The sequence below is a fragment of the Artemia franciscana genome, chromosome 12, assembly GCF_032884065.1.
Source record: "Artemia franciscana chromosome 12, ASM3288406v1, whole genome shotgun sequence".
Classification (NCBI taxonomy): domain Eukaryota; kingdom Metazoa; phylum Arthropoda; class Branchiopoda; order Anostraca; family Artemiidae; genus Artemia; species Artemia franciscana.
Genome location: NC_088874.1, coordinates 30,119,888 through 30,145,264, shown reverse-complemented (window position 1 = coordinate 30,145,264; position 25,377 = coordinate 30,119,888). Strand labels below are relative to the sequence as shown.

The 25,377-nt window shown below is 34.4% G+C and overlaps 1 protein-coding gene across 3 annotated transcripts in view; it reads right to left on the bottom strand.

Annotated features, from left to right (window-relative positions):
- Positions 1-25,377, bottom strand: part of LOC136033973 (neither inactivation nor afterpotential protein C-like) — a 203,825-nt gene that overhangs the window by 100,881 nt on the left and 77,567 nt on the right. For all 3 annotated transcript variants that reach the window (XM_065715002.1, XM_065715004.1, XM_065715003.1), the window contains 4 exons: positions 24,272-24,482; positions 16,058-16,199; positions 8,546-8,696; positions 415-674 (listed from right to left, as the gene is read on the bottom strand). In XM_065715002.1, the coding sequence (XP_065571074.1) occupies positions 415-674; positions 8,546-8,696; positions 16,058-16,199; positions 24,272-24,482 (764 nt within the window). The remainder of the gene's footprint in view (positions 1-414; positions 675-8,545; positions 8,697-16,057; positions 16,200-24,271; positions 24,483-25,377) is intronic.

Here is a 25,377-nt window from a genome sequence, read left to right as displayed (position 1 = left end):
TTAATTCAAAAGCGTCCAGAAATTAAACAAAAAAACTAGTTTTTTAAAATGAAAGTAAAGAGCGACATTAAAACTTAAAACGAACAGAACTTACTCCGTATATGAAAGGGGCTTTTCCTCCTCAACGCCCCGCTCTTTACGCTAAAATTTTTTACTGTTTTAAAATGTAGAGTTAAGAGAAAGAGTCAAACTTTAGCGTAAAAAGCGGGGCGTTGAGGAGGAAAAGCCCTTTTCATATACGGAGTAATTTCTGTTCATTTTAAGTTTTAATGTCGCTCCTTACTTTCAATTAAAAAAGCTTGTTTTTTGTTTCATAACTTGAAGACCCTGATTGGGTTTTTCTTAGCATGCACCTTTTCCACCATTTTTGACAGAAAAATTATCAACGTTTCAGATACAAAGAACAACACTTACTCTGATCAATGTCTTTTCTTGGAACGTGACAGCAGTTGTAACATGCCCAGTTTTGGTTACCTTAGTTTTGAAAACTGTAGAAATAACAGCATTCCCAGAAAACCTGAGGAGTTCAATGATTTCCTGAGGTATAAAGTCCCTATTCTTGACGATAAAATCATCGGTTGTGTAAGTTACTTTGCCCGTGTAATGGGCGACTGTAAATTCGGTGTCACTTTTCACCTCAAGATATTTAGACCGGAGAAACTGATTCAAACTTCCTAAAAAGGATAAAATTGTGAAATAGTTCCAGTCCAGATTTCCTTATTCCAAAAAATAGGCTTAAGAAAATCATAATTAATATAAAAGAAACAACGAGCATAAACCAAAACTATGTAATATGAATCATAAGCGTAAATATTAGCCGTTTTTATCAGTTGCAAAAAATCGATTGGCTAAGGATTTTATTCGGCAAATATGACAAGTTAGTAGATCTGAAGATACTGAAATATTATGTAATATCGTTTTGTTGAAATATAAGTGTGTGTTGCAATTTCATACATTGTAGCTATTTAACATTGTAGTTAGTATGGGCTATAGTTTTTTCTTTGATACAACTTACAAACTAAAATATAATGAAAATATAAAAATTTTCAGGTGTTTTAATAGTTTCAATTCAAAAAACAGAAAAACACTGTAAGACACTAATAAATAACACACTAACAAGAAAGACACTATAAATATTTAAAGTGTACATAATAACTTCAGAGATTCTAAACTGAGAATTAAAATAAAATAAAGTTTATTTAAAGTTTTGGATATTTTTCTTGTTTTAATTCAAAAAGCAGAATTTTTTTAAGAAACAGTAAATAGTTTTGCATTTTAGATAATAGTTTTCGAGATTTTTAACTAAGAACTTAAAAATAGATAAATTTATTTTAAAATTTTCTGGTATTTTTCTAGTTTAAATTCAAAAAATAGAATTGTTCTTAAAACCCCAAAATTTCAACGCATTTTATATAATAATTTTAGTCCATTTAACACCCAAGAAATCATATTGTCATATCCTGATAATACTGATGTCATTGTAATCATAACTAGATTTTACTTTTTAAGTCATTTATGCTTATAACCTAAAGTTTTGGCGTCATTCATCATTCTGTATACGAAAATATAGTTTTTCGTTAACAGTTAATTTTATTTATCTGTTATTTTCTGTTAATTATAAAAGCATATAGGCATAGCAATTTGATTTAAAATGAGCCATTAAAACAGCTCTCTACGATGTTCCACTGTACAACTAATAGTGGTAAAAAAATGGAAAACAGATATTTTCGACACAGAAATATTGTTGTTGCACCCACTTTTCTTGTTTTCAAGCCAATGAGTTTTTCCTGTTATTCAAGCTAAGGGACTTTAACTATTTTTATAAGGGTTTCGGCAAAGGCAGTCCAATGGTGTGCCTTATGTTTTGATCTGACATGGTTTTTAGGGTTTTGGGCAACTTTTTATCACTATGGGACAAATTTGTCTCTTACTAGATTTTAGCTACCATTATAGTCATGATCTGTAAAGGACAAGCAGGAAGGAAGAATTGAATTTACGACAGAATTTCTCAATTAAACTGACATTAATAATTGTCCACCCTATGACTGAAACTAAAGAATAAAACGATGATTAAGTCAATCACTTTTTTTTTGACATTTCAGATAGTCCAGGCAATGGAACATTCCAAAGTTGGAGGTAATGCACGAAAATATACAAAAAGGAAGTGCAAACAAGATCTGCAGCTAAAACTCAAGTGATAACCAGCAACACAAATCCTTGATTCCAAGGGAATTAATACAGATTCAAAATGAATCCCAGAAGAATAAAAATCCTATAAATGTATGAGACTTTAATGTATTACTTTTTGCGTAATTTATAGTTACAGTATACACATATGACATCAATTATAACCGCACAAAAATAAAAAAATCGTCAAAATTCATTTTGTTTCAATTTTTTATTCACAAAAGAGCATAGGCGTAGCAATTTCCATTAAAATAATCCATTAAACAGCTATCTCTGATGTTTCAGTGCCCCGCTAGCAGTAGAGAAAAATGGAAAGAAAAACAACAGTTTGGATGCAGAGTATTCTGGCTACAGCCACTTTCCTTGTTTTTCAAGCCAATGGATTTTTCTTGTTGTTCAGGCCAAGGAACTGTAAAATTCATTTATAGGGGCTTCGGCCAAGACAGTTCCAATGGTGGGCTTTTTATTTCCATCTGACACCATTTTTAGGAGTTTTGGGATATTAATTTTTTACTATGGGACTTGACCGTCTCTTCCTAGATTGTAGCTACCGCTACAACCAAGCTTAAAAGGAAGGAGAACTTGAATTCATGCCAGAATTTCTTAACTCAATTGAAATAGCTTATTAAGCATCTCACTTCTTAACAATAAAGAATAACGAATATATATACTCCATTTAAACGAGCAACTTTTTATTTATTTAAATATGTATGTATCTATAATTTCTACTTGAAAACGATTGATCTGAACAGCTAAGACAGAAGGCAAAAAAAACTCTGATGCAAGGATCCACGGAAAATGAAGCGGAAACGTGACATGCGGCTAGAAGACACGCAGCAACAAGCATCATCACAAACCTCGAACAAAATACTGGAAAATGACATATACGTTTAGAAAAACACCGATACGGTTGATCACATTGAATTGCAAATGAATACTTCGGTTCGGAGAGAAGCAACGATGAGAATCACAACGAGTTCGAGAAGAAAAAATTCTGTAAATGAATGATTCTTTGATGCACATTCTATACACATGCTACACATTTATATACATACCTAGAATAAAATAACATCTTTTTCCCCACGAGATTGCCTATCAAAGTTGCTAGAGGTTATCAACATCTAATGACGCATGCAAAATCACAAAACATGACAAGTGATTCCGAAAAACTTTAGAAAATGCATTGGAGCAAGAAACAGCAAAAATCACATTGTGATTCTCACAATCAAAATATGGCACATATTTAAATCACATATCACATAAATAAATCACATATATAAATCACATATATAAATCACAAATCAAAATATGGCACAACTTAATCTGCAGTTAGAAGACTAAGCAAAATACTAAACTCCATTATGCTTAGTATAAGACTAAGCTTCATTTGTTATTTATAAAAGATGTAAATGTTCGGTATTAAACACTTAGGGACTATTGAGTAGTTTCAAAGAACTAAGGGGCTCTTGACTATTTGATATACCTAGTCCCGTTCATTACATGTGACGTATCTAGATCTTTTTTTCAGGCTAGTAAATACTAGGATGCCAATTAAAAAAAAAAAATATGGAACCGTTTTCTAGAAGGTGTCTATACATAAATAATTATTTGAGGTTTTTAAACTAATTTCCGTTTGTTGTTTATTACCCATTTTTTTTTTTTTTTTTTTTTTTTTTTTTTTTTTTTTTTTTTTTTACTGGATAATATAATGGACATCCCTCTCGTTTTTCAAGCATTCGAATAAAAAAAATATCTGGATCTGATAAGTGACTTTTGATGTAATCTAAAATCCTCTCAGCTTTCCCCTGGAACTTTCAAATAAATACTTTAAGCTGTTAAAGAGATAGCGCACACACGCCATTTCTGATAACCAGGATGCTGTCTTTTGAATGAGTTTAAAATACCCCTCAACATACTGTGAAAGTTTTAAATTAATACCGTTGGTTGTTCCTGAGATATTGCACAAAAGCTGGATGGAAATTATATAGTTTGATTTAGTTCAATATCCTCTGAAATTTTCAACTAAATACCATCAGCCGATCATTAGATACTATATGTATCCCTTTTTGACAACCAAGATGCACATAGTTTTTTTTTATTAAATTCAAAAATTGGCTAAATACGCTTAACTATTTTTAACACATAGCAAACCTTCTATTCTGAGGATCAGAGTGCATTTGGTACATTTGATTTAATTCGCCATGCCAATAGAAATATCGTGTGATTTCTAGCTTAAAAATATTAACCGTTTTTAGGACATTGCAGATACACCCATTTATAACTGGGATGCATATAGTGTCCTTAAGGTCAATATTCTGCTCGAAAGTTCCCGACTGTTCTGTCTTGATACCCTTCTGTAACTGATCTTGAAACATTGAAGATACGTCGTTTTGACAGCCTGGATGCATTTAACTTTTAACTTAATGCTTGTAGCCGTTTCTGAATAAGTGTAGATTTCCCAAGGATACCTCTAAATTTTTGTTTCCTGAAATTATCAACTTAATAGCCATAGTCATTCGTGATATATAGCAGATAACCCCTTTTAACAGCCTGGATATGTTATGCCATTTTGACAAGCAAGATGTATTCAAACTCTTTTAATTTAGTTTAATAGTTCTAGCTGTAATAGTAGAGCTTTCAGTAGTACTTACAGTCACAGGACAACTTTTACTATTAATACTACGGTTACGACTGCACACTAGCTGCGGCTGCCACTACTCACGACCACGATTGCAACTGCTTTAGACTTTAAATACTAATGCAACTTGACTGCTACAACTTCTAATTGTGACTGTGTTTGCTTGCAACTGTGGCTGCGATGACTTGCAACTGCAAGTTTGAAAATGTTTTACTACGAGTGTGACAAGTTGTGACTACAGCTTGCACTACTTGTGATTGTGACTACAACTACTATAGTGTTACTGCTACTAAGATTGCACTACGTCAGACATTTCCCATGCGTTTTGCTTTAGCTGTTCAGATTCATTCACAATCATATGTCATCGCATAACGTCATACGATGACGTCATCGTATGGAAAGTTGTCAAAATACAATGTGTTAGAAATAGTTAAGGATATTTTGCTAATGATAAAGATCTAATGATCGGCTGACCGTATTTAGTAAAAACTTTTAGGGTATATTAAACAAATTAAAACAATTATTATATACATCCGGCTTGTGCGCCATATCTCAGGAGCAGCCAACAGAATTAACTTGAAACTTTCACAGCATGTTGAGAGGTATTATTAAACTTATTAAAAGACACTATGTGTATCCTGGTTGTCAGACAGGGTGTGTGTGAGATACATCAAAAATAGCAAATAGTATTCAGTTGAAACTTCCAGGGAATGTTTAGGGGATTTTCAAATAAATGAAAAGACACTAATCGGAACTAATTAACTAGAATCGGATATTTTGATTCTTTATTTGAATGCTTGAAAAACTAAAGACATGTGCATTATATTACCTATTTAAAAAAATGGTAATAAAAAAACAAACAAAAATTAATTAATAAGAAAATTCTCAAAGAATCTTTTTTTCAAAGAAAAGTTAAGAAACAAATCTTTTAATGAGCCACTGTAAATATATTTAAGTATTTTTTATGTATAAAAATCTTCCAGAAAACAACTTCAAATTATTTTGAAATTGGTATCCTAAGATTTACTGGCCTGAAAAAACGATCGAGATGTGTTACATGTAATGAATGGGATCAAGTTTATCAAATAGTCAATAGCCTCTTAGTCCCTTGAAACAACTCAATAGCCCCTTAGTGTTTAAAACCAAACATTTAAATCTTTTATAAATAACAAAGGAATCTTCTCATATAAAGACAGATAGAGACAAAACACAGAATAAATTGTGGTAAAACAGGGACGTCAGAGCCAAGAGATAATGGGTTCTGGAATAAAATATCAATAACAAATCTAAAACTTAAACAGAGCCTCTTAACATTCATAGCTCTTAGCTTTATTAACTGCTAATCATAAGTTACTTTTTTTTAATTTTTGACAGACTACATTGTTTTGAGCATAAGTGGTACTTAATATTGGTTCATTTACTAATTTATATTTATTGCTTAATTGTTGATGTTCATTGCCTGTTAACCCTTATATGAGTCATTTCTCGTTTTTTTCTTTATACTAATGCCTATAATCATGAAAAAATATAATCGAAAAAGGAACTACAGGATATTCGCTCTGCTGTAACTATCCGAGTTGGCCTTGCTAGCTTCTAACGGGATCTCACAGACATGCTTGGGACCACAAGATCAATCCTAAAAGACTAGGTCCCATTACAACAACTGGCAACCGTTAATTCACCACACAACAACTTGTGACAATTGGGAAAATGAATCGAGATGACAAATAGGTTCTTAATTAAGTCAAAATGGCTTTACCGGAAGACGAAATAAAATTATAGTCCCATACAGCATTTCTCGCAAGAGCAGAAATTATACTGGAGTATACAGGAACAAGCAATATGCATGAATTTATTAAAATATTAAAATTTTTCAATGGATTGACTGAGCCTCTTGACTTTAAGACTAAAGAAAAATGTTTATCAGCCTAAGTAAGAGGAAGTGCGTTGCAATGCTTCGAATCAATAAAAGATACAGGAGCAAATAACATGGACACTCTTATCGAATAATTCAAAGCTAGATTTAATGAAGCAAGTAAATCAGAAAAGCCTAAAACTGAGGAAGTTAATTGTAATGCATCAGCGAATATTCGTGAATACGTCGATAAAATTTGCATGTCTGTATGTTTGCAGCTGGGTAAAAGCGGAGCTGATAAAACCATAAGAAAAGTACAATTACAGGCATTTGCACTGAAATTACCAAAAAAAACTAGTTAATTTAATACTATCACGAACACCTGGAAATCTCGCACAAGCTATTGTTCTGGTAGAAAGTGAAATTCCATATCGATGACCCAATAGAGAAATTTGACCACATGTAAATAAATATCACTAAAAATCAAAACGATGTCAACAGAGGAAAACAGAAACAACGTGTAAGATTTGGAGATGCGAGTCATAGGGTTAGGACCCACGAAGAGGGGCCAGGTCCATCCTTAGCTGATTTTGACGACCAGTTCAATGGCCCTAAGTCCTTAATGGCTCGGAGTATCAAGTATTATGGGCATCAACTACCTCCTGACGCAGAGAATATCAGTGCAAACACGGATAGGTCAAAAATATGTAGGAACTGCAGTAGAACCAGTGTGACGACCAGTACAATGGTCCTAATTCCTTAATGGCTTGGAGCGCCAAGTAATATGGACATCTCCTACCTCCTGACGCAGAGAATATCGGTGCAAACACGGATAGGTCAAAAATATGTAGGAACAGCTGTAGAACCAGTGTGACAACCAGTACAATGGTCCTAAGTCCTTAATGGCTCGGAGCACCAAGTAATATGGGCATCTCCTACCTCCTGACGCAGAGAATATCAGTGCAAACACGGATAGGTCAAATATATGTAGGAACAGCTGTAGAACCAGTGTGACGACCAGTACAATGGTCCTAATTCCTTAATGGCTTGGAGCGCCAAGTAATATGGACGTATGGACGTCATAATATGGACGTCAATAATATGGACGTCAAAAATATGTAGCTGTAGAACCAGAACAGGAACAGCTGTAGAACCAGAGAGCAACAAGCTTTAAATCAGAATAGACAAAATAGAAAAAGCTTCGTTTTTTATTATGTGGCGAGCCATTGCCCATCAGAATTTCATACCAGGATACAAAATGAACCCATGACTTATACTTGAGAATAGAAGCTTTGACCACAAGGGGTAAAAGATTTAGAAAGTCATAGGTCAACTAATAGGTGGAAATCATGACAGTAATAGTCCATTATGATCTAAGGCGTATTATTATTCATTTTTCACACTCTCTCTACAGCAGCATAATACGTGGAGTGACGCATAAAATGAACGCATACAAGAATACAAATAGAAAACACATGGAAACAGTTATAGAGTAACTTATAAAAAAGGAGGGAGAAAGAAAAACAAGCATAAAAGGAGGAAGGAAGAGAAAATAAAGAACAAAAACAAAATTGACAATTGAAAGAACCAAAAAATTAAGTTAAGATGTGAATTAATATGGACGCAAGCTGAGTTTGAATCTGTGCAGTAATTCAAGCTTAACAGTAACATCAGGAACAAAACTTTCCTAATAAGAATTGAGGACACCAACATAAGACAAAATATTCTAAATTAATAGCAATACTTAACATGGGTCTATTTAATAATTTTTGCTATATAACAGACTGATGAATTTTGAATGCCTAAATTAATAAGTAGCGCAATAACTTTCGCACATTGGAGCTTTTTCGATGAGTAAAGCCTACCTAAGAACATAGATTTGTCTCCAGTGGCTTTGCATTCTTCATCTAAAAACGCCAGGACACCTTCTGGTTTCATCAGTAACAGATCTAAAATTGGTCGGTTGTCAAAAAATGTATACCCAGTTGAATCTATATCTTCTTGTTTACAATCTTGCTAGAATATTCAGAATGGGAATAATTAAGCACGACTCTGCATTGGATATAATCGGGTGGTGAGAATTCTTCCTTTTTCACCACTATCCCTTTACCTAATCAAATTCACAGTTTTTCTTTTGCTATCCCTCCATAATTCTAACCCAAAAACGTTATCATCGATGAAAACAAAATCTTAATTTCATATTACCATCTATGTTAGCATCTACTTTACATTCTACATGAAAAAAATTACAATCGACGAAAAACGGTTGTTTTCCACAGAACAAATAATAAACTAGGTTTTGCATAAAATGTTCTATTGCATTTGGTCATTTCTATCAGAAATCCTATTATCTTAATATTGATTCAATACGTAGATAACTTCGAAAACCACACTGCCTTTCCATGACGAAAGTAAAACAGTTCAAAATAAGGATGATACCTTTTTATTGACAGTGAATAGATATAAAATTATTTAACTGGATATTTCGAACACATATACAGTGTTCATCATCAGCAGTAGAACTCAACTGTTTTACTGCTGATGATGAACGCTGTATATGTGTTCGAAATATCCAGTTAAATAATTTTATATCTATTCACTGTCAATAAAAAGGTATCATCCCTATTTTGAACTGTTTTACTTTCTTCATTCAATACAACAATGGAAAAAAAAATGTTAGTATCGCGAACGGCATTTATACGGTAAAAAGGATTTTCATTTTAACAGCAATAAATTTTAAAAAAATATAAGGGATTTAACATTTTTCTTTACATAATCCATTGGGGGCAGGGCTAATGGCATATTTGTGTCGTAGAAGATTTCTTTAATGGTCAGATTTAAAGTTCCTATTTCATGTAAAATGTGTAATTTTGCCACAAACTTGAAGGAGCAGCTGTAGGTCATTTTGTAGGTGGGGTGAAGACACCCCAAAAAGTGCATTTGGACGCCCAAATATCCCAACTCTCACTGAGCCTAGATTTACGCAATAATTATACTGTATTGAATACAATCAAAGCCTCCGCTGAGATAACCTTATTCAACTTCTAATTTGACAAATTCAAATTAGAAGCTGATTTTTTAATTATTATGCCAAAAACTCCCTCAAAAAACAAAATAATATGCATTGTATTAACCAAGAATAAGACTTTAGGGATCAAAAATTAACAAAAATTCAATAGAATAGAACGCTTGCTTATAATCTATTAAACTGAGGACCAAAGGTGTTTGACACCTCTCAGGTACATCTCAATTATTAACCTAAGAGTGAAAATTTGGTGGACACGTCCTCTGCCTTTTCTAAAACCGCACTATTCTTCTTTTCAAACTTTGTCTACAGCATCTCTCAGTCCAAAAAACCTCATATTACTAAGTAATTTGCTACCTATAGAGATCAGGCTAATGCCTCGATAATTACCACACTCACTCTTATCAGCTATCTTATACAGTGGTTTAATTAAGGTTTTCCTAAAATAGTTGGATATTTCCCCTTTTTAAAAATTATATTCATAATCTTCAGTAAGTCATTTCTAATCTCAGAGCCACCATATTTAAGGAACTCATTTACCAAACTATCAGCCCCAGGAGCCTTATTATTTTTTTATCCTTTTAGTACTGTCGCTTCCTAACTAAACAAATCTTCCTTCACATCCAAGGTATCGTGAACTTCATCATTTTCCTCTATATCTTTTCCTGTAACTCTATCTTTGTTTAGCATATTTTCAAAATGTTCTATCAATCTCTCTTTAACTCTTCCCTTATCATTAATTGTGGCCCTGTTCCTATCTTTAACTGGGACAAGTCCGGACTGACTAATTCCTCTCAATTTATTAACATGGCAGCACAATATTTTACTATTATGCCGTCTACCTCCATCTTCTAAATCTTCTACAATTTTATCCAGGGCCTTCACTTCACACCTCCTTAATTCATAATTTAATGTTTTTTTCACTTTCTTTACATTCCTTTTGTTTTCATATGATGTATCAGAAACTTTACAAATCGTTTTCTCAAAATTATTCCAACCATCTTCCACATTGTCAAATTTTAAACTCTTAAGTTTAGTATTCAACTATTCATGGAACTTTTCTCTCAAATTTTTATCCTGGAGTCTACCAACTTTACAAGTTCCCATGAGGTAGTTAAACTTCCGAAATTTCAGCTTTAAATTAACCCAAATACTACTAAATGGCGATTTTTACTTTTAACATCAATAACAGCACTCCTATATACCTTACTATCTTATATTGATCCTGCCAGTCTTCAGTTTACTATAACATAATCAATAAGGTTTTCTGTCCTACCATCACGTGAATGATGTATTTAAAATAACTAAGAAGCAAGATCGATTCTGTCATATGGAGCAGTAGTTTCGGTCAATTCAGTCCGGATCGTGATCTACATGACCACCTTACTCAGGGCAGAAAGGCTTGCATATTTAACGAAAACATCAGCATACAATGGAACAGCTATGAAAGTCATTAAGCTTATCTTAGGAATTCAACCTACGGATCATCTTCTTACGGAAGAAGCAATAAAGAGTACTATGGAATTTGATTCCAGTAATGAGATTATGAGATTGTGTGCAAGTATGTCCCTAATAATTCTAATCAGCAGAGGAAGAATAAATACTGCTGTCAAATCAAACAGTTCATGGTAACAAACTGTAAGTAAAAAGCAACCGGTTTCAATAGTAACCGAAACTCTAAAAAACGGAATTATGATACCAATAAAAATATCAAAATAATAAGAGTTTTATGCTGATTTCAAATGTATACATTCAATAAATTTGAATAAATTTGGCTTCAATAAATTTGATCTTACCCATCAGAGGTTACGAGCCTCAGAAATTTGGCCTGGTTTCTGAAAAAAAGGGGGAAACACCCCTAAAGTCATAGAATATTAGTAAAAAGCACATGATGTCCAGTGTATCAGCGAACCTTACTGGAGAAGTTTCAAAAGCCTCTGTTCGTTCTAATGTCGTTTTAAGTTTTAATTTCGCTCCTTACTTTCATCTAAAAAAAATGTCTTTTTTTTTATTTAATCAAAATGAAAAGGTGCATCTCGTATGATCATAATTCTACAGGAGAACAAAAATAATATTTTTCAAACTGTTTTCGAGATCTGAAAAGATATGAAATTCTGTATTTTCTGCCAGAAGAAAGATCATGAGTGCTTGTTCATTTGTTCGTTTTTTTCCCCAGGGGTGATCGTATCAACCCATTGGTCCTAGAATATCTTGATATGGCTCATTCAAATGGAAATCAAAAGTTATAGTGGCCTACCTAAATTGAAACTAAAATTGAAGGGAAACTAGGTGCCCTCCCACGCCCCTTTTTTGTAAAAAAAATCGTCTTATCAAAATTCTGAAATAGCCATTTGTTCATTATAGTTGAAAGGCCGGATTACTATGCCTTTGGGGGTAATATGAGCATCCCATAGCCCCTGGAGAAAAGTTTTTCAGTTACAAAATTTATCTATTTTTTACGTATAGTATTCGTTATTGAAGAGTACGCATGCATTTGGGAGGGGGTTATTTTCTACCGGTTGGATTTCCTATGGGGATGATTTTCCATTGGGAGGGAAGTTTACAGGGGGTGGATTTTTCAGGGGAAATCTTAAACTGAAGGAACTTGTCAGAATTCCTATACAAAATCCTGCTCATGTCTCACTATCTCTTCCCCGTCACAATTTTACGCGTGAAGACGTTAAGGGTAATTTTCTGGTGTAAATTTCCACCAGGATTATTGTCCAGATGGAATTGTCCAGATTGAAACTTAAAATAAACACAATTTATAACTATAAAACAAACAAAATTTATTACGTAGGGTATATGAGAGTATTAATACTCCACAACACCTTGTTTTTTACGCTAAAGTTGAAATTCCATCCCAATACCTTAAGAGCAATAAACAATCAAGAGAGATAAGAACGACACCTGAAAAACTATGTTCGTTTAATTAGAACAATAAGAAGTTTTTTTTTAAGTACTAAAAAACTTAAGCGTAAAAAGCGAGGTGTTGTGGAGGAGTAACCCCCTGATATACGTAATAATTTTTGCTCGTTTTAACTTTTAATATTGCTCCTTACTATCAGTTGAAAATTTACTTGTTTTTTTATTTAATTACATTTAAATGATCAATGTACCCAATGGCAGCGGATTCAAAATAGAAAATAAAAACCATGTTGACATCACAACTCTTTGATGCTTAATCGTAGAGACCCAAGGATAATATTATCCTGTCATTGAGACCTAAAAGGTAGTTCTAGTTTACCATAAAGTGTGGGAATCAAATTAAGATGGATATTAAATTGATTCCTCCAAGTAACACGATATCTTGCTGCACATATGGTTTGGTATTTGACAGAAAATCGGGTAGTGGACAACTAGTATACCCAAGCAGTCCTTGGGTGTATTAGCGTTGGTTAAAGCATCTTATTTTCTTGGTTGAAGCTAGAAAGTCCATTGCTATTACTGAGACTGTCTATAGACCTCTTATTGACTCAAGACTCTAAAATTTTGGTTCTTGTATTACTAGTAAAAAGTAGGTCTCATTTGTATTAAACAAATAATGTTGACTACAAGATTTTTCCCGCCAAAATTTGTTGAGGAGTAATTATGAGTCCTATTTTCATGAGAAAAAGTATAAATATGTTCTACTGATAAGCCTTATGCTACTGCGACTTTTAAAAAACTTATAAAAAAAGACTCAAGCCAGGCTTTTTCAAGCTATGCGAAAAAATACCTTCTGAATTTAATTTTCAACTCCCCCCTATAAGATCACCAGCGACCTAAACTTTTGTCTTGCTTCAATTGTACGTCTCACTTATCCTCCTCCCTTTTCACTGCCTCATATCCAACTATTCCCCCCAATACCTCCTTCCTCGTATTTTCTCTCTTTGATATTATAAAAATAAATCTTAAAGCTTGGAAAATCAAACGCTTGTTCCTTGAACATCCCAATTGACTTGTTTAAAGCCTTTTCCGACACAATTAAAGAACCTTTATTTATTATTTTCAACCAAATAGCAAAATGTGGTAAATTCCCAAGTTGCTGGGAATTAGCTTATAACACCCGTACCAAAGAAATATAATAATTTGACTTATCCCAACATGCGTCCTATTACACTCACTCCAGTTTCTTTCAAAACTTTGTGAAGGGTTCCCTTGTGACTGTCTTAAAGTTAGAAGTGGTCCGCACATTGACGCCCAACAATTTGGTCATTTAAGGAAAACCTCCAACACCTTGTGCCCTTGATGAATACTATGAATACTATGAATATATATATGAATACTATGTAACCTAGAGAATCAAAATGTTTGAATAAACCTAGTTATAGTCAATTTCAAGAAAGTGTTTAACTTGGTTGACCAAAATAACCTAATTCATTTATTACTGGGTAACTTTGAACTTGGCCCTCTCTTAGGAAATATTGTTATATGGTTCCTTTCAAATAGATTACAAGTTCTAAAATATAAAAGTAATTTCTCTATCCCCGTCCCTATTTATTGTGGAATTTCGCAAGGAATCTTATTGGGACCACACTTATTTCTAGTCATTATTAGTCAAATTAGTAAAATTTACCGCAAAGATGGATATTTGTGGATGACTTGTCGATCCTTGAATAGTTAGAGATATATAATACTTAAGAGATACTCTTAAGAAATACTTAAAGAATATAAATACTTAATATTTATCTTAAATACTTATCTTAAATATCTGAAAATGAATATCTTAAAATACTTAAGAAATACTTAAAGAAATACTATATAATACTTAAGAGAATACTTAGTCATAGGAATACTTAGAGTGACTCTCTTGAAATTTTAACCCGTGTTGAGATGATTTTGTTCCCAAAATCAATTGCTTCGTCTCTTTTCTTAGTTGATTGTGTATCGCCACGATAAAATTTCCCCCCTCTTATCTATTACCTTTCTTATTTTGCCCATTTGTGATGCTTATATGAATCTAGTATTTTGCAAAATCCCTTCTACGATTGTCAAGATTTCTGATTATTTCTTTATCCTTGATGATTTTGACTTTTTTATATCAGTTGTTTTGACTTTAACGTGATTTACGTAGAAAAAAATTTTTTTTTTTCTTTTTTTAGCCTGTGATAGTGTTGCCATTATTGATATTAATACGCTTGACCCAGAGTCTGCATTAGGTTTCTTTTTCTTTCTTTTCTCTTAGCCTGTGGTAATCATGAACAGTTATCAAGTATTATTTTACCCCCCCCCTCCCTCTGTTGCTTTTCCATTATTCGCATCGCATAGATTTCATTTTATTTCATGGGCTTAAATTTTTATTTTAAAATTATATTTCACTAATTTGTGTTATTACTTTTTTTACCATTTTTATGCTTGATTGATTTTTTAACTTTCGCTTTGCTGTCATGGTTGTTTCTCTTACTTCGACTTTATTAGAGCTAGGGATAGCCGCTTGAACGAAAGATTTTGTTTTATCCTGGGTTTGACAAAATCGATAATATAGTTAATTATCTTTTGGCAGAAATTGTTACAGTTTCTCAGGCTGAAATTTCCAAAATAGAGTGTCCAGCTAAAGGACCAGCTAAAGGACTAAAGGACTTATATCGTATCTGACATTCATGCATGCCTCATGACTCTGCAGTATATACAGAGCCGGCAAAAGATAATTGAACAGCTATTAATCTCTGAAGAGTTTAGATTCCAATGGATACCAAATTACGGGAATACGGGTTCCATGGCACCCAGGGATTGGTGGTGATCAAATGGCAGATGAAGCCACTAAGGCTGGAGCATTGTAGAAATGTTATGAACAAGAATCTTTCATCCGAACTTCTCATATGAGAAAAACTTGCTGAGAACTTGGAGCATTGGAAGAGTGGAACGAAATTTGAATAGGAAGGTGGAATGAAGGTTCAAATTACCCCTAAGCTTAATCCCACCCTGTCTAGGTACATACTACGATTGAAAATTTTGATATAAGAACGGTGAAAAAAGCCATAAAATGAACTGAAAATTTTGGAAAACATTTATCTCGAATAGGGAGGACTGATTATCCAAGTTTCCAAAGGTATGAGATACCCACCGAGAAAAGAAGATGGCATCTGATAAAATAATATCCTGCTATGATAAGGCACTTGCTCGACATATTCAACAATATTAATGTCAAACACGTCCAAAAATAGGTAAAATATACGGAAGGGGTGGGAGGTCTAATCCATCAATGGTCCCCTCAGCCACAGATTTAGCATAGTTGTTTTTAGAGCGTGGAGGCCATTGGCCTTTGAGGTCTGAGCTTCGGTCAAGTTCTCTGGGTCCTCTCCGATATTAAATTATTAAATTAACTACAAAAATATTGTATAATTTAACACGACACCCGTCTAAAACTTACCATTTCCCAGCTGAAAATGCTTTGGTTGAAATGAAAAGCCAACTGTTCATTCGTGATATTAATAATCAGCTGTTCGTAGGAGTTGGTTTCTGCACACTCAAAACCAAATAAATCAAGTAAACCAATCGCATGAGGATCGCCGCTGAAAAGAAAACAAGATGATCATTAAGTGTCCTAAACTTCATTTAGTAATTTAAACAATATATTTTAAGCAAGTAGTTGTCCATTAGATAAAGAATAACAGTTGGAAATTTAACATACTAACAGTAGATAAAGAATGAATGGTAATTCAAAACGAGTCAGGCTGTCCAGTTCTGATTGAGTAATCAATTTTGATTTACAATCTGGTAAGAATTTTGTATTTAAATGTAACTGAATTTTGTTTATGAAATCATTTCCACCTTATCAATATGATTGATATTGGAATATGAAATTGGAATACATTGTATACTGCCTGGAAATTTTTGTCATGCCCTTAAACTAATAGCCAAGGGAACTAAAAAACTTCGTGCTTATAGGCATTTAGAGGTTTCTAAAGCCACTGCTTCCACTAAAGAAAAAAAATAGATTGCTGTAATGCATTTCAGTGTTGAAAAGTGTGCTTTATTTTAATTAGCTTCTTTTTATGACACGTTATGTTAACACGTTATGTTAATGTAACTGAATTTTGTTTATGAAATCATTTCCACCTTATCAATATGATTGATATTGGAATATGAAATTGGAATACATTGTATACTGCCTGGAAATTTTTGTCATGCCCTTAAACTAATAGCCAAGGGAACTAAAAAACTTCGTGCTTATAGGCATTTAGAGGTTTCTAAAGCCACTGCTTCCACTAAAGAAAAAAAATAGATTGCTGTAATGCATTTCAGTGTTCAAAAGTGTACTTTATTTTAATTAGCTTGTTTTTATGACACGTTATGTTAACCCAATCGCATTTTACCGTGTGTTCATGCTAGGAAGAAGAGCAAAAAGAACAACTTTTTTGCCCGGCCTAGTATTTACCCGCTACTACTTTATCACAGATTGGGTTGCTACTACTTTATCACAGATTGGGGGAAAAGAACACACAAAAGCAGATTGGCTCTTTTACACGAAATTTTAAGTTGTCTCTGTTGAAATTATCTCTGTGAAATTATTTTGGGAAAGATTAGCACTAATCAACAGTCAGCAATAACTGTCAGTCGTTTTCCTAAAATCAGGTACCCTTTCGCTGTAGAGACCTTTTAGTTACAAGTTCCACCATTTTCTCCTATGTCGTTATTATTTCTCAACTGATAAACCAACATGTCGTGTTCGAATGCTACTTCCTCAATTTTGAGTTCTTGCGTTCCTCCCAAGCAGGGGCGGATCCAGGATTTTTCTTAGAGGGGGGCGCATAATAGGTTGCTTCAACAAACTTGCAAACAAAGAAATACCCGCAATTAAAAGGGAACCTCGACAATTATGTGTAGTAGGTAGGTAATAGAAATGGTCGCAGATTTAATCTAAAATCTGGTGAGGGTTTAAGTTCTAATAAATCTGTTGAAATTAAAATGGTATAAAATATTGATACAAGAAATCCCCCCTGGATCCGCCACTGCTCACAAGTGGAAACAATTCTGATTGATGATTGAAATCCTGAAAAGTGACTAATTTTGTCAAATTTCAGTTGATACACTCCTGATTGTTTTACAGTTTGATATGCCAAATTACCTTATCGGATTAACCCCCTCTAACTGAGAAGTCACCAGCATATCAATGCAATTACTAACAAATCACCATCTGTAAATAGACGAAACCCAAATGAACACAAATTACAATAAATAACGGAGTAACCAAAAACAATCAAAAATTATTATGAGTAGGGCCGACAGCCCCTATGCCATCTCAAGACCAGAACAGGGGCGAATCCCCAGCATTTCTATTTGGGGAGGGGGCAAGAAAGGTTCATATCTGGATAGTCAAGCGTTATGGACTGTCAAATATTTTTACAAATTATTGAGGGGGCAACTGCCCTCCATCACCTTCCCCCCGCCCCCCCCCCCCCCGAAAAAAAAACATTACCTCTGGAACAGAAAATGATTTGCATTTTACTTAAAAACATCAAATGAATGCGGATTGACAATTTAATAGACATATACTGATATTTATTCATTAAAGCCTTAACAATTTTTCATTTATTAAAGTTAAAAAACCGTAAACATTTCAAATGTATTTTTGTTTCTGAAATGGAATTTATGTTCTCGTCTTCAGAAGGCATGGGTGCCAGCTCTAGTCTTCAGAAGGCATGGGTGCCAGGCATGGGTGGTGTCAGCTCTATGGTGTCATGTTAATATTTGCTAGTTTTGAGTTTAACTCAGTTCAGTATTTCCACTTTCCTTTTAAAAAAATTTGTAAAACCTCAGCAATTTTTGGTAGAAAATCGGTAAATGGCTCTCAGGATTCGATAGAATTTTCAGTAAGAATGTTTTTTATTTTGTATTATTTTTTGGAGGTGTTTCATTTATTTGCGAATTTGGTACCACATTCTAAAAGTCCAGAGAGCAGGTCTACATGAGCCAGATGCGATTCCGGAAAGAAAACTGTGATTTCATCGATAAATTTAGTCAAACTTGACAAAGGGAACCAGCTAGAAGCTCGAAAAAAATAAGGAAATGTATTTGATTTTGAAACCAAGTGAAGTCATATTTTACTCACACTTTAAAGCTGTTTAATTAAGAAATTTTTCTTCATCACCCCCAACTTTTTCTCACCCTTTCAGGCTCCACATGACAGCCCACTAGGTTCAGGACGGTGAAAGAAAATCTGGACGAATTCCACACACCAGGCCTTGAACCATTGAGTTTGAGTAAAGCAGATAAACTTTTTTTTTACCACCATTCAGAAACAGGTATTCACGAATGATAACGATAAAACGCAAAGTCGCAGCTCATTAATATTCATTTTACTGCAAAAAAGTATAAAAATCAGCCCAACTTTCAAATATATATACTACATTACATTCATTAAAACAAAGGAATTTCTGAGTTCACTTCGGCCATCAATCTCCCATCGCTGTTTAAAACGGCTGGAAAACGGCTCTTGGTCTCTTTCTGAGGGGCTGGTGTTTGTCTGCGGTAATTCTGGCTTATTTCATTCCAAGTTTTGTCTGAATCGTGGAAGCCAGAGTTGCCTTTCCCAACGATTCCTTTTGTGTGTTTTTATTTTCTTGAGCAAGCTGAACAGTCTTTCCAGAGCTACGTTCAAAAATGGCAAGGAAAACAAGTATTGCATAAACTTTGCTAAGTTTGGAAACCGTTTGTTTCCGCGGTTGCCCCTTACACTCAAAGCCGATTTCCAGTAATCCAACAGCTATCATAGTCACTGTTTCATCGTCGTTGACTCCTTGAACACCCTGGCAACGAGTAACGTCTTAGATATGGGACAAGACTGGGTGGGTTTAGTGGCTTAGCGTTTTCGGGTTCAATAAAACTAACCACCTCATAGATATCATCGTGAAAACTGAATCTTATCTGTATCTGAAAGATATCCTCTTTATAAAATCTTGACCTGACAAATAATTTTTTTCAAAAGATCAGTTTTGTTTGCTGATCACTGGTCACCCAATTTCTTCCACTGCATCTAAGCCGAGGTAAATATTTTTCAGAGGTAGGTGCTGCGAACTATTTTCAAGATCAACGGTCGTGAACAAACTTAGCTGTAAGGAAATATCGCGACATAGTCTCTGCAGCACAACTGCCCAACTGTCCTTAATTTTTTTCCCGCACAAAGATGTGCCTACAAATATGGGTGAACAGCAAAAATAAAACAAAAATATGACCAGGAGCCTGTTGTTTTTATCTGTTTTGGTAATTCTGAACATTTTTAATCAGACATCTTGGAGATGAAGGTAAACTTCCACTTACTTGGAACCCACTGTAATAGTCCCCTTCCTTTAGAATTCCAGAGCGGGTACAGGTCAAAGGACATTCATTTATTCAATCAGCAACGAGTGTAACGTTTATCCTTATTTACGTAGGTGAGCTGATAAATTAGGGGAGGTATTTAAAGTTTTGGTTTTGGATTGTCATCTGTTTAATTCAGTTAAAGAGTTACTATAAATTGAGACCTGGAACCAACTGCAAAAACCAATGAAGAAGAAAACAATTACCTATTACGAGAGTGCTATGTGGGTTAAGGGAGTTCTTGAGTTTATTAAATAAAAAAACAAGCTTTTTGCAACTGAAAGTAAGAATCAACATTAAAACTTAAAGCAAACAGAAATTATTACGTATATGAAGGGATTTCCCCCTCGTCAACATCTCCGTCTTTACGCTAGTCTTTTAGTACTTAAAAAAAAGCTTCTTATTGTTCTAATTGAGCGACCTTTGTGCTTCAGGAGCCTTTCTTAAAAAAATTGGGACAAAATTAAAACTGACATAAAGAGCGAGGCGTTGAGGAAGGGTAGATCACTTTCATATACGTAATAATTTCTTTTCGTTTTTTTTTATTTTATTTGATTTCTGATCGTTTTGTTAAATAATTCAAGGAAATCTGGCTTATCCTCCACGGAGAAATCCCCCTCCCCATGCAGATATCCTTTAGACAATTCAACCCCGGTGAAAATTTACCCTGGATAATTACCCTTTTCAACTCCACATGTAAAATCGAGACGTAAAAGAGAAAGCAAGACATATAAAAAGAATTTTGTATAGGAATTCTGTCAAATACAGTGTATTATTTTTCATAACAAGTCCAACACCTAGAAACTTTCATCCCCATGGAAAATTCCTCCGCAGAAGGCCCCCCAGCAGAAAATTCGTCCTTTCCCAACCATAAATGTAAAAATTATTTCCATTAACAAATACTATGCGTGAAAAATGGACAAATTTTACAACTTAAAGACCTTTCCCCTGGGCCTTAGGGAAGTCGTGTTATATCCGAATACGTAGTTATTTGGCCTTTGAACTACGATGAACAAGGCGGCTATCTTAAAATTTGTATCGCATGATTTTGGGGGAAAAGGGCTGATGGAGGGAGCCTAGTTGCCAACCAATCTTTTTGGTCACGTGAAAAGGGCACTAGAGTTTTTAATTTTCGTTCAAATGATCCCTCTCAGTTGTTCTAGGACCACTGGCTCGATACGATCATCCTAGGGAAAAAAACAAAAACAAAAAACACGCATCTGTGATCTTTCTTCTGGCAAAAACTACAACATTGTACGTTTTTGTTGATAGAAGCTTGAAAACTCTACAGTAGGGCTGTTTTTTGATACGCCGAATCTGTTCGTGCAATTTTCATTAAGATCTTATGACTTTTAGGGAGTGTTCCCCCTTTTTTATGAAAATACGAAAAATTTTCTCCGACTTGTATCGTTTAATATGTAAGACTAAACTTAATGAAAATTATGTATTTGGAATCAGCATAATAAGCTGATTATTTTGATATATCTACTGGTATCAAAATTCCGTTTTTTAGAGATTCGGTTACTATTGAGCCGGTTCACTCCTGACTTACAGCTTATTACCATGAGCTGTTTCATAACTGACATAATAAGATTAGAAGTAAGGCAAACAAACTAAACTAAGCCACCTATTACCTTCAGTTCTACAGAGCAACTACAGAAACAGTCTAATTTTTGTCGTATTTCTCTCAATTTGTAGTAACTGCAGACCATTTTGAACCTACTGAATCAGCTGGACCCACATAGTACTAGTTTCCATCCCATTCCCACCTTCTTGGTGCAAGCCGACACCTGTGGTCAGATTATGAGTTGAAATAATTACAGACCCTGAAGGTGTTTCAACGATCAAAAACAGAAAATCACTGCAACCAGTGTGGAATAGATAGTGGGCAATGTTCATATATGTGCCAAACGAATTCAAATCGTGCTACCTCAACTGGCTGCTAACCAATATTCTACAGATGGATTGAGTAATTGATTTTGTCTTTGCTTGTGATTTTAAAAAACAGAAATTGATTTATGTGCTTGGTTGGGGGAGTGTCGGTAGGTGTCATGAAGTTTATGGATTGTAGAGTATGAGCGTAAATTTTCTTTAGGTTCTCTAAAAAAATGTATTGATTTTACGACAACTGATTAAACTTTTAGGAAGGGTGGTGGGAAGAGTAAGTGAATATTTTGCAAACGATCTCCCAAGTAGTTGAACTGCATTTTCTCTTCGTGCTAAATACGTACTATGCGCCAGGATTTTTTTTTTAAAGAAAGCGGTAATATTTCTTTTTTCTTTGCTAGTATTGCATGCAGACATAACTATTGTATTTTTGGGACCGTTTTTTTATAAAATTAAATCTAAAAAAGTTTCTTTGAATGAAAGTAAGGAGAACGAACAGAAATTACTCCGTATAGGAAAGGGGCTTTTCCTCCTCAACGCCCCGCTCTTTACGCTAAAGTTTGAATCTTTCTCTTAACTCTATTTTTAAAACAGTAAGAAACTTTAGCGTAAAGAGCGCGGTGTTGAGGAGGAAAAGCCCCTTTCATATACGGAGTAATTTCTGTTCGTTTTAAGTTTTAATGTTGCTCCTTACTTTCATTAAAAAAAAATTATTTAATTTCTGGATGTTTTTGAATTAATGCATGTTTTGATCTTGGCTCTCCGCACATAAATAATTGAAACGAAATTTGCATATTATAGTTGCCCTCCAATTTTTTGATTACTTAAAAAGACAAGTAGAACTTTTAATTTTTTACAATCGTTTTCATTGGTAAAAAATATACGTAACTCATGAATTAATTTACGTAACGAATTTCTATATTCCTATGTTTTTATTGCGTGTATGAGGGGGCTCAACCCTCGTCGATACCTCGCTCTTTACCCTAAAGCTTAAATTTTGTCCCAATTCCTTAAGAATGACCTCTGAATCACAAAGGTCGTAGAATAAATTGTTAAAATTACTAAAAATACTTTAGCGTAAAGAGTGGGATATAACGAGGAGGTAAACCCCTCATATACGTAATAATTTGTGTTCGTTTTGAGTTTTAATGCTGCTCCTTTCTTTCAGTAGAAAAAACTTTTCATATTTATTTTTTCATTGTTTTTTTCAAATAATGCTAGAAAACCCTGCGCCCCCTTCATTGAAATTCTCTTCCCCCATGACAAGTTTCTCCATGGAAATATCCCCCCACGTAACCCCCCCTCAAATCTCCCCCTAAATAAAAAAATCCCCTGAAAACGTCCGTACAATTCCCAGTAACCATTACTATATAAACACAGGTCAAAGTTTGTAACTTGCAGCCACTCCCACGGGGAGTGCGGGGGAGTAAGTCGTCCCTAAAGACATAGTTAATAGGTTTTTCGACTATGGTGAATAAAATGGCTATCTCAGAATTTTGATCTGGTGACTTTTGGGGGAAAATGAGCGTGGGAGGGGGCCTAGGTGCCCTCCAATTCTTTTGGTCACTTAAAAAGGGAACTAGAACTTTTAATTTGCGTTAAAATGAGCCCTCTCGTGACATTCTGGGACAACTCAGTTGATACGATCACCCCTGGGAAAAAAAAAACAAAAAACAAATAAACACGCATCCTTGATCTGTCTTCTGGCAAAAAATGCGAAATTCCACATTTTTGTAGATAGGAGCTTGAAACTTCTACAATGAGGTTCACTGATATGCTGAATCTGATGGTGTTATTTTCGTTAAGATTGTATGACTTTTAGGGGTGTTTCCCCCTATTTTCTGAAATGAAGGAAATTTTCTCAGGCTCGTACCTTTTGATGGGTATAACTGATCTTGATGAAACTTATATATTTCAAATCAGCATTAAAATGTAATTCTTTTGATGTAACTATTGGTATCAAAATTCCATTTTTTAGAGTTTCGGTTACTATTGAGCCAGGTCGCTCCTTACTACATTTCGTAACCATGAACTGTTTGACAATAGTAGACATAAAATAATTATTATTTTAAAAGTAAGTATAACACAGATAGCCCACTTTCATTAAAGAATCAGATCTAAAGACCTCCTCCCCTCCGTGCATCTCTAACCAAAAACAGTTAGTCAGTTAGTCAGAGGTGGGGTTGGTTTAACGATTGAGAAAAGTAAAACATCTGTAAGTTATATATAATTGTAGGGAACACCGAAAAAAAAAATCGTGAAGTTCAGATAAATTGGGAAATGGTAGGCCGGAGAGCTTTTCTGCGAGTATTCAAGATCGAGATGCACATTTTACTCTGGGGGGGGGGGGGATTGTGAAAGACATAAAAATCCAGTAAAAAAAAAGTTTAATACTTACAAGACCAGCCTTGTGACTGATATCTTCATATTGATCAAGTTTACAAGCCATTCAAATGCGCGTGCATACAGAATGCGACTGAGAGAGTCCCGCGATGCATAGGATTCAGCAAGAGTTTGCTTGTTACGAATTGGTTCACCTTGCACAATTACACAGTAATTTAATAAGACCCACTCCAGTTTCTTTGCATCAACTTCGAGTAATGTAGCGACTGCAAAATAGACATTGTAAAAAATTCCTTCAATTCAGCATTTCACACTCACACCTTTACTAAAAACTCTTGAGACTCTTAACTTTTCACACAAAAAAATAGTGTTACGCCAAATAGTATTATCACCAAATCCGTCAGATAAGAACGCAAAAACAAAAACCGTATTCTACAAGAGGTTAAAACCATCTTGGAATCACCAAGAACCTTAAAGAAGATCGAAAGAATTTGACATTGTCTATTTGTAATGACATTGTGTATTTGTGTTGCGAGAGCAACACTTTGGTTTTGTCCCGTTTTTTTTCCTATGCCGCCGACGTCGACTTATTCCTGGAAACTGGTAAGGGTCTAACCTTTGCGGCTTTTACGGAAAGTGTGGACCTCAGGCCGAATTGATGAATAAGGCATTACATTTTGGAAAGCTCCGCAGAACTCTTGCCTGGGGCCAAAAAGGATGGTTTTTGCTTGTCCACGAGCCAGAGCCTATAGTGTGCGAAGTGAAGTGGAGTTATGTAGCCTATGTCAGAGAGGAGTATCTGAAGTTGTGCAGCCAAGCTTTCGTTTCATCAAACCATGTTTCTGCTTTCGAGTAGAAAGCTCCGTTCTAGCAGGCAAGCAGGCAGGCACCACTTTCAAATTGAAGATGGACTAAAATCTATAACTGTTAAATATATGTGGCAGTTACCTGGCCCCGCAGCCAATATTTCTTCTTTGAGTGATAGATAGAAAAATTTACAGAAGCAAAAAAGCGGCATTTTCCCACGGGCCCGAAAGTGCTGCCGTGATTTCGGCTGGGTTTATCATTTGTTTTTTCAGACTTGGGATTGAGATAGAGAAATATTATCAGATGTACCTCTTAAACTTTAAAGTTCTGTCATTGCCAAAGAAATTGGAGCTT